Raw genomic sequence first — 10,021 nt, forward strand, 5'->3', positions numbered from 1 at the left:
ACAACACAACAACGCAAGAGAATAAAGCAACATTCAACGCTGTCTTCACTGTACAACACGGAACATGGAGGAGACATGGTGTTTGAATAGCAACACCTCGCACAATCAAACACTCAAATCAATTGCACGATGGACGGGAAGTGTCAACAATAGGGGAGATGTGATGGGCGATCAGCAGCGCGCGTGTGCATGGCGTGGTGTACAAGCATGTGCATACATGTGTATGCATCTTTCCACGCCACATGTACACATGCACACATTCACAAGGGGGAGTGCAACCACCAGCTGCCGTGATGCCCAGACAGCACGATGTGGGTTCAAATGAGCACCTCGTTCTGCTTGTCATCGGCATCCGTGATCAGCTCCATCTCGCGGACAGGTGGTACCTGCGGCTGCTTGCGTGCACCAGCGCTGCGCGAACGACGCGTACCACTTGCCTTTGTGGCAGAACGCGTTGGGGACGAGGGAGCAGATGACCGGGGTGTGGACTTGCGACGTGTGCTCTTCAGCGCCTTCTTGTGCTTGGGCGGTGTGGCGGGCTGCACGCTGACCTGCTGGTGCGTGTTCTTCCTGCCGCTGCCGTCGGAAACGCGGCGACGGAGCTCGTGAGCGTCGGTAAGCACGCGCTTCGAGGAAATCGTATCGCCTTCCTCGCTTGGCGAGTGGGCAATGTCTGGCGTGTGTGTGAACCCGTCAAGCTCATCATTACCGCTACCACTGCCACTGCCACTGCCGCTGTTGCTGTTGCTGTTACTGCCGTCGTTGAAGATGGGGCTTTCCATGTTGCTGGCGATGCGTCGAGACAGCGAGTCTTGGCGCAGCATGCGCGGCATTGCGCCCGGCAGCTCCTCTGCAATGTCAGAGCTGTCCTCGCCGTCATAGTCGTCCTCGTCATCCTCGTCGCTCTCGTATGGGCTGACGTTGCCTTGTGCAAGCGCATCAACCAGCGTGGACACGGCTGCACTTGGAGAGCCGGTGGCTTCCTGCTTGCTGTTGTTAGCGGCGGAGGTGGCAGCATCAGCAGCGCGAACGGCGTCCCCCACCTCCTTGATGCGGTCAGCCCCAAAGTCGACGTCGTCAGACTGCACACTCTCGGCGTACATCACCTCAAGCACGTTGTTGATGGAGACGTGGCGATCCCCCATGGCGCTGCCGTTGCTGCCCGTCAATGACCGCCGGCGTGACGGTGCGTCCTCCGGAGACGGCTCCGGCATGAGCATCGTCTCCGTGATGGTGCGGTGGATGTTGCCGTTACGCATCACCTCCCGCACCTGCTGTGTGCGCTGTGACTGCACGTCCTGTTCACGACCGTCCGCGGCGCGCTTGTCCGCCTCCTCTGCAGGCGGGTTGGTGGTGGCCTTCGTGTCGGTGCTGTTGTCATCATTGGCGGCTTTGTCGTCGTCGTCATCTTCGTCGTCGTTGCTGTCCGTCTCCGTATCGTCCTCAGCGTTGGCCTTTCGATCCTTCTTACGCTTGGCCTCCATCAGACCTGCCGTGTCGCTGCTGCTGGCGTGGTCAATGTCGTCTGCGATCAAGAAGTACGTCTGCATCTTGCCCTTGCCCTTGATGTGCATGGCCTTGCGCGGCTCCAGCAGCATATCTGGCGCCTGCTGCGACACCAGCTCCGCCGCGGCCTCAGACATGTGGATGCGGTTCTTCTCGCTGTTGCTCTCCATCCGCGATGCCGTGTTGACCTGGGGTAGTGGTGGTACGGGAGTGGAGGATGTGTTGGTTGACGAGGGTTGGCGTGAGGATGCGTGATGAGAGGGTGGGGAGAAGGGATGGGGAGAGAACAGGCAAAGAAGGCGTGATACAACAGTGGCAGACACACACACACACACAGACAAGCACACACAGACACACAGACACACACACGCACACGCACACGCACACACACTCCCACACACACACATACACACACAAGCAAATCAGCACCCAATGCTCACCGTGTCGCCGAAGAGGCAGTATCGTGGGTTCTTCGTGCCAACGACGTTTGCGACGACAGGGCCGGCGTGGAAGCCAACGCGGATGTTGACGCAGCCAAGGTCTGGCTCATCCTCGTTGATGAGCGTGGTGTTGGCGGCCTTGATGGCGGCGACGGCAAAGCGGCCGATGCGCGCAGCGTGGTCCTTCTGTTCCTTCAACAGGTTGGTCACTGATGGTGTGAATGGGATGGGGGAGGGTGACAAGGGGGGGGGGGACGTGTGATGATGGTGAGGAAGAGAAAGGAATTGCATGTCATGACGACGAGATTCAGCACATGCACACACATGCACACACATGAGCACACAGGCACATGCACACACAAGCACACACACAACACACACACACACACACACACACACACACACAAGCACCGCCCCCACACCACCTTGTGACCGCACCTGCCATGTAGGCGTCGCCGATGGTCTCGACCTTGAAGAGCTCCATCTCGTCGGCGAGGGCGTCGAGTTTGGTGTAGAGGCGGTCAAGCATGTTCATGACCTTCTCTGGCGCAAGCGTGCCGCTGATGTTGGTGAACCCAACAATGTCCGAGAAGAAGATGGTCACGCAGTCGTGGTGCTCGGGCTCAATCTTCTTGCCCTGGTGGTGCGATGCGGTGCAAAGGAGAAGGGGAGGAGCAGAGAGCAGGATTTAGGGTTGGTTGGATGGATGGATGGATGGATGAGGAAAGGCGGGCGGGGCACAATGGCGCAGGTTGCAAACTGAGGATATGTGGAGGAGAAGTGCATCCGGTGCAAGGGTGCAGCACACAATTACATTCACACGCACATACACGCATACACGTACACACGCACGCACACACACACACACACACACAAAAACACACACAAACACACACACACACACGCATACACGTACACACGCACACACACACACACAAAACACACCCTTACACACATGCACGCACACACACGCATACACGTACACACGCACAAAACACACCCATACACACACACACGTACATACACGCGCGCCCAGACGGACAGCCCAGCTCACCTCGCGAAGGGCCTTTGCGATGTGTGGCGGGAAGACGTCCTCCAGCACCTTGTTCGAGTCCTTGCCCTTCTTTCGTCCATCGTCCATGCGGCAGTTGGAAGGATCAATGTGGCCAAATCGGCGCGCCAGCTCGTCAAATGAGGGCCGGCGGTCCGGGTCGGGGTGCCACGCCTCCCGCATGAGCTGTGCAATGTTCTCGGGACAGTTGGGCGGCACGAGTGGACGGCGCTTGCGCTTGATAACCTCCTTCAACGTGTTCTCAAGGTCAGCATCTACAGGGTACGGGTCCTTGCGGCTGAAGACCTCGTTCTGAAACACCACAACACCACATGTGTTGATGTAAGCATGAAGTACCGAAGTGACATGAACTGCACACCATCAAGTGGATTGAACACGCGTATTGCACGCAATGCAGAGTGAACACCACAACAACAACGTTCATGTACGCGCGCAACCTTCTTCACGTAACACATAAGCGCAAGCACACACACACACACACACAAACACAAACACACACAAAATACCCAAAGCAAGGGCATTGGTATTGCCACGCATGGGTACGCACCAGAATGATGGCAAAGGAGTAAACATCAGAGGCGACGGTGGTTGGTTCGCCGCGAAGCACCTCGGGCGCCATCCAGTAGGGGGTGCCGCATGCCTTTCCATTACCAGACTCGCTCAGGCCAAAGTCAGCAACCTAACACACATAAAATACAGAACAATATTCACATCACAGCAGCGCAGAAGCAAAGGGGGCATTGAGGTCGTGCGTGCAATGTAACACCAGTGCAAGGCACAGTGGTCGTCGGCTTGACGACAGTCATACTCGCAAACACGCAGTGGTGTAACAGTCTTGCAAAACAAGCCCCGCATCGCAGCCCTAAAGTCTGCAAATCACCTTGGCGCGGAACTTGGAGTCGACGAGGACGTTGAGAGACTTGAGATCACCATGGATGAGTGGTGGGTTGCTCGAATGAAGGAAGCGGCAGCCAGACACCACGTCAATCGTCTGTGCAAACAACCAAAGCGAGCAGACAGCAATGTCGCAGCCCCAGACAAAACAGCAGTGAGATAGCAGCTCATTGGATGGAAAGGAGGATAAAGGTTGGTTGATCACAGCGGCCCAAACGATGGCCACAACTTCCACCATCAACGCGAAGATTGCACACAGCTGTCATGAGCCCATCAAACGCCACGCATTCCATTGCTGCCCACGTTAGGCGTCATCTTACGAGGTAGTAACGTGTCTCTCCGTCGAGTTCCATGGTTTCGTTGTGCAGGATAGAGTAGAGGCTTCCGAGATCCATGTACTCCATAATCATCATCGGCTCGCATCCGTTGATCATCACAGCACCCATGACCGTCGTCACACACGGATGGCGTAGCTTGGACAGCGTGCGCATCTCCGTGATAAAGTCAGCCCTGTTGATGTACCAATTATCCCACGGTCAGGTGAGCCTCGACCGTTCAGCAGCAGAGCACTGACACAAGAAACGCTCCCCTTCATCATTCCGCTTCCCATTTCCCTCATGTACGATCATATGTTTGCGCGTTCCATATCCATATCCATATCCATATCCACACACGCACACACACCACCACCACCACAACAACAACAACAACACAACTCGTCCCAGCCACACCCAACCGATCTTGTGTCCTCCTACTCCCCCAACACACAAGCGATACACTCTGTACCTCATGCGTGCAAGGGTGGCGCGCTTGCTGGACTTGTGCAGAAGCCGGCTGACAAGGTTCCGTGAGCGAGAACCGCTCGCCATGGCAGAGTTGGCAATCGAGTGCGACTTTGTGCCAGCAGCCTGGCCTTGCTCTGCTGCCTCGTCAAAGACCTATGGTTGGGATTGCGGGTCAAGCAAACAAGAGGAGCATGATGTGGTTGGTTGGTGAGACGCAAAGAAAGCGTGGGAAGAGCGGGGTGGTGATGAGGTAGTATGGTGTGCACAACGGTGGCATGTTACGCTGCTGTTTGCTCACCACACACCCATCACATGCACGGGTTGACCACACGCCCATCACATGCACGGGTTGACCACACGTGCGCGCATGAGACACACGTGCGGGAGAACAACAGAATGCTACAGACACTGTGTTTCACAGCAAGACAGCAATCACGCTTGGCTCCACCGACCTCCAGGATGTAGTCCATGGCCCGCTTCTCCTTCGTGCGCGCAGACTGGAGCGCAGATCGCTTCGAGCGTCCACGCTTGCTGCCGGTCCCAGAGTGCTTGGTGGAGCCAGTGGACCCGGCCATGCTGCGAACACCGGCAAGCACAGCTGGGCTGAGCACGCCTTGCTTGTCGCGGGTTGCACGGGACGCGTGGCGCCCACCCTTGTGCTTCTCCGGTGGTCCGACGCGCTTCACAGCGACGGCAGTGCCGCGGTACTCTGCCTTGACAACGACACCGTAAGAGCCGATGCCAAGCACCTCCACGGGGTCCTCAAACTTGAGCTCGTGGGGCGCAATGTGCCACAACAGATCCACCTTGTTCTGCTGGTAGCGCATGGCGACGACGACGATGATGACAATGAACGCCGCCAGCGGGATGAGGATGGTAATGACGAGGGCGATGATGGGCGCGCACGCGCCGCCAAAGTCAATGTAGCCAGACTCGCACTGACAGCTGCCAGTGCTCAGGAGGCGGGCGTTGGAGGGGCACGCGGGCTCGCATGGCTGGCACAGGCAGTCGTAGCCGTCCTCACAAATGATGCCAGCCATCTCGCAGCCATTGGCGACCTCTTCTACAGACTTCTTGACAAATCCAAACGGGCACACCACAGCATCGATGATGGACTTGGTGCGCACACACGAGAAGGAGCCGAGACCGTCATCAAACAACACGCCAAGCGACACCTGTTGCATATGTGCGGTTGTTTGCGTGTGAGTTTGTTTGCATGTGTGTGAGCGCATGAGACAATGGATGGTGCCAGAATGCAACCACCACAGTGTGTGCGTGTCAGCAGGCAGATTGGACAATAATGGTGGTGCACCCGATGGAGTGAGAATGCAACAACAACCACAGTGTGTGCACGAGTGCGACGAAGCAGTTGGGATGCATTGCCCAGGAGGAGAAGAGAAGCAGCGAAGCAAAGACGCAGGCAGTTGCCTGTTGTGCTGCAGGTGATGGCGTACCTGAAGGGCGCGCGTGACGGTGTAAGAGAGAGGCGGTTGCCAACCAACGTAGTTTCCAAGCAGTGCGTACTTTGAGTCGGGCTGGATGGCGATGAGGGCATCGACAACAGCTGCTTGCACCTGCGTTGTAGTGGTGGAGGTGGTGATAGTTGTGGTCATGGTGGTGGACGTGATGCAGGTGGTGGCGTCAGGATATTCAACAATGCAGCCACCCCACACAGCAATGTCATGTCATGTCACCTGGGGGTGTGGTCACTGACTAAATTACATGCTGGTTGTATGCACACGCATAAAAGAGAGAGAGAGAGAGAACGTGTGTGCGTGTGTGTGTGTGTGTGTGTGCGTATGGTGCTTCTGCGGATCAAGCTCGTGCTGTACCTGCCAGTTGACGCGTGGCATGGCCGCCAAGGCCCACTCCGGAGACAGCACTTCGGTCGAAGTGATGAATGGAAAGACGTCTCCATCCGTCGTAATGACGCTCTGTGCGTGGATAATCTTCACCTGCTTCAAATCCAGGGTGCCGTTGAACACTTGCACTGCAGTACACACCGGTGATGGTTGTGTGTGTGTGTGTTTGTGTGTGAGATGGGGAGGGTGTTTACATTGAACAAGGAGTCAAGCCCGAATGTGTGTGCCTGTGTACCGAAGTCATGCTCCTCGCTGAGCACCACAGCAACACACACAGAGTCGCACAGCCATAAAACCAGAACCTACTTTCGAGGACGCCGCTGGTGACAAACCCAACATCACTCTTGCCTTCCATCACTTCATTGACCACCGAGTTTTCATCGTCCGTGAACTTGATCTGTGTTGGGTTGGCCAGGTGGAGATGCAACGAGAAAACACCAGGGTGAGCACGATTGTCTCAGCCACTCGCACGCGTGACGCGACACTACAGCACCGCATCACAGGCCTCCCCTTCTTCCAGCTCCCAATACCACACGCACACACACATACACACACAAGCCCGCCCGCACCTGCTTCGTATCAACGAGAAAATCCAAGCCTTCATCACGCAAGAGACCCCACTGTGCTTGGAAGCCACCAAAGGTAATGAAGGATACGGCGGCGACAGTCTTGCCAGCAATGTCGATTGGGCCGTTGATATCATCGCGATCGGCCCGTGTGAAGATGACCGCACCAAACTGGCTCAGCTGCTCGCCTGTCGATCGCACATGAATGACGGTGAGTCAAGGTGGGGAGGCGGATTCAAAATGATGAAGCGTGAAACATGTGGTCGTGAGGTGTTTGCTATCCATAGCAGTGATTGGAAAGGCAGACAAGGGCCACTTCTGGCTAGTTGCACGCCGACTGGCAGTGTGCACATGTACAGTCTCATCTGTTGTTGTGTGTACTTCCAGCGCTTCGCTGCCCCACTGACCCAGCTCGTTGCGACGAAGGGTGACGAGGGACGACATGGCCAGCTCGGCCTCGGCGCACGTGAAGATGGCCGGGTTGGTGAAGGCGAAGTCAAACTTGTCTTCCTTACCCTCATCCAGGAGATCGCGGAATCGCGCTGGGTATGTTACAAACTCAACCAGGCCATCAAACTTCTTTGACACAACGTTGTTGAGATATTCGTCAAAGGTTGGCGCCATCGTGCGGTTGAAGTAGTCAAAGCCTAAGGGCAGTGTGTGAGCGAGTGAGTGAGTGAGTGAATGTGTATGTGCGTAAGTATGTATGTGTGTGTGATGAGCTGTGTTCGCAACAGCGTTGGCAATTTCGCGCCATCACAAGTGGCACGCGTCACAACACATCACCTGAGGGTGGGATCGCATGTATTCTCAACACACACGCACACACACACACATCGCGCAAGTTTCACGCCCACATGCAAAACAACTCACCGCGATCGCTGAGAGCAGCAATGCGATAGGTGGAGTGCGTCGCTGTTGTGTTGTCATCGAGCCGGATTGTTCTCGTGATCTCAGCAGCCACGTGACCGCCGAAGCAGGCCACTACGACCATCAAGGAGAACAGGATGGCAGCCCAAGAAGCTCGGGGCGCCATCGTTGCGTTGTTGTTGCCTGCAGCATCGTGCGAGCGATCGGGCAACGAAACAGTGTGTATGTGTGTGTGTGCATGCGTGTGCGCGTGAGTGTGCGTGTGTGTGAGACATCTTCTGATGCGATCAATCGGACAGATCAACACTGAGATCGTATCCATGCATGACCAAGGAAACGAGTGCTGTCAAGCAAAGCACACCTGTCAAACGGGTCGAGGTGCCCAAGCGTGGATTGTTCCTGAACACGCTGTCGACAAGGGAAATGAAAAAAGTGCACACGCACACACACGTGTGCGCGTGCATCACATCACACAACAAGCAAAGCGAAAGAAGCAAGGCGAACGCGGGGTTTACCCAAAGCCTTGGTGTGACAATTTTTCCCCCCATCGTTTTGACAACACTTCGAGAAAATTCCACGCAAAGACTGCTGATGCAAGACATGCAACGCAAGCTCGCTTGTGTGTCAGGAACAGAACGCAAGTACGCAACGTGCTTGCGTCGTCAAAGTTTAAAAGTTGAATCGCTCAAAAGGATGATGTCATCGGGTGGTAGGGCGTCAGCAAATCCAGCAAACGAACAAAGAACAAAGCGCACGCATGCAAGTGGGCGCACAAAACAAACAAGCAAGAAGCGCACAAACACAAAAGGCCTACAATAGAAGCCTGCAAATGAGCACAGCCTAATATGTATTTCACAGTCACAGGCAATGTGGTGGTGTGTTGTGTTGTGGAGTGTGCGTGTTGTGGTGTGTTGTGGAGGGTTGTGTTGCGGAGGGTTGTGGTGTGACGTGGTAGCATCACTTCGAGGACGGGGTAGAGGGTGGAAGCAGGGATGCGCGCTCGCTTGGTGCATTGTCGCTGGCGCTGACGCGCGCCAGGGACGTTGCGCGGTGGTGCAGCTGCGCCGGGGTCTCAAACACGGATGTCCAATCCGTGGAGTGCGTGTACAGCTCCACAAGGTTGCCAATGGCGCCACGATGCCAAGGGCTGCGGCGATAGCCCTGCAGGTAATCGTACTTCCACCTGATTCAGAGGACCGAGAATGAGAGTGTGTGCGAGTGCGTGTGTGTGTGTGTGTGTGCGAGGGAGAGGAAAGGATGCACAACTCAACATCAAGCAAGCAAGAGAGGCTGCTGTTGTTTTGGAGAAGGAAGAAGTGAAAACGGAAGGGAACGGTGGCAGCGAGGTTCCGGTTGGGGGGGGGGGACACGGAAGCGAACCCAGCAAAATGCATGTCACACGTACATGTTGATTTCCTCGTTTGTCGTGAGGCCTGTGATGGCAACCTGCTTGAGCTGCATCCCCAGCAGCAATGCCTGTTGTGGCGTGTCGTGTTATATTTGTTTTTGTTGTTGTTGTTGTTGTTGTTGTTGTTGTTGTTGTTGTTTTTGTTTTTGTTTTTGTTGTTGTTGTTGTTGTTGTTGTTGTTGTTGTTGTTGTTGTTGTTGTGTGAGGCAAGGGCGAAGGGGAAACAAACGCACGTCAGGCCCGCAACTCAACAGCACACGATCACGATGGACTACGTGGGAACGTACCACCCAGGTCAAGTGGACGCAGCACTGCGCCATGAGGAACATGACCCAGGGAGAAAAGGAGCACCAGTCCGCGAACGACTTCAGGACGTTGGCACCGGGTGGCTTGGCATGGTACATATCTGTGTGTAAAGCGAATAGAAGAAGAACAGTGGTGAGGAGAAGTGGGCGAACGGCATGTGTGTCGGGGGGGGGAGGGGGAGGGGTTGTTTGTGAAGCAGCTGTTGATACCGTGCCCCACATGGGCACACACACACACACACACACACACACACACACACACACACACACACACACACACACACACACACACACACACACACACACACACACA

At 55.6% G+C, this 10,021-nt stretch overlaps 2 protein-coding genes across 2 annotated transcripts in view; both read right to left on the minus strand.

Annotated features, from left to right (window-relative positions):
• The window catches only part of PTSG_00142 (TKL/DICTY4 protein kinase), an 8,753-nt gene extending 318 nt beyond the window's left edge, over window positions 1–8,435 (minus strand). Inside the window, exons 1-16 of the mRNA XM_004998639.1 lie at window positions 8,357–8,435; window positions 7,999–8,178; window positions 7,533–7,772; window positions 7,129–7,313; window positions 6,866–6,956; window positions 6,530–6,687; window positions 6,152–6,271; window positions 5,150–5,872; window positions 4,699–4,850; window positions 4,233–4,422; window positions 3,899–4,009; window positions 3,566–3,697; window positions 3,001–3,309; window positions 2,385–2,583; window positions 1,947–2,155; window positions 1–1,694 (exon numbers count right to left, since the gene is read on the minus strand). The exon at window positions 1–1,694 is cut by the window's left edge and continues 318 nt beyond it. Of these exons, the coding sequence (XP_004998696.1) occupies window positions 318–1,694; window positions 1,947–2,155; window positions 2,385–2,583; window positions 3,001–3,309; window positions 3,566–3,697; window positions 3,899–4,009; window positions 4,233–4,422; window positions 4,699–4,850; window positions 5,150–5,872; window positions 6,152–6,271; window positions 6,530–6,687; window positions 6,866–6,956; window positions 7,129–7,313; window positions 7,533–7,772; window positions 7,999–8,161 (4,359 nt within the window). The 5' untranslated portion in view covers window positions 8,162–8,178; window positions 8,357–8,435 and the 3' untranslated portion in view covers window positions 1–317. The remainder of the gene's footprint in view (window positions 1,695–1,946; window positions 2,156–2,384; window positions 2,584–3,000; window positions 3,310–3,565; window positions 3,698–3,898; window positions 4,010–4,232; window positions 4,423–4,698; window positions 4,851–5,149; window positions 5,873–6,151; window positions 6,272–6,529; window positions 6,688–6,865; window positions 6,957–7,128; window positions 7,314–7,532; window positions 7,773–7,998; window positions 8,179–8,356) is intronic.
• A 180-nt stretch (window positions 8,436–8,615) lies between these two features.
• The window catches only part of PTSG_11551 (uncharacterized protein), a 7,317-nt gene continuing 5,911 nt past the window's right edge, over window positions 8,616–10,021 (minus strand). The window contains exons 17-19 of the mRNA XM_004998640.1: window positions 9,691–9,809; window positions 9,401–9,471; window positions 8,616–9,178 (exon numbers count right to left, since the gene is read on the minus strand). Coding sequence (XP_004998697.1) covers window positions 8,953–9,178; window positions 9,401–9,471; window positions 9,691–9,809 — 416 coding nt within the window. The 3' untranslated portion in view covers window positions 8,616–8,952. The remainder of the gene's footprint in view (window positions 9,179–9,400; window positions 9,472–9,690; window positions 9,810–10,021) is intronic.

Source organism: Salpingoeca rosetta (assembly GCF_000188695.1).
Source record: "Salpingoeca rosetta unplaced genomic scaffold supercont1.1, whole genome shotgun sequence".
NCBI classification, from domain to species: Eukaryota; class Choanoflagellata; order Craspedida; family Salpingoecidae; genus Salpingoeca; species Salpingoeca rosetta.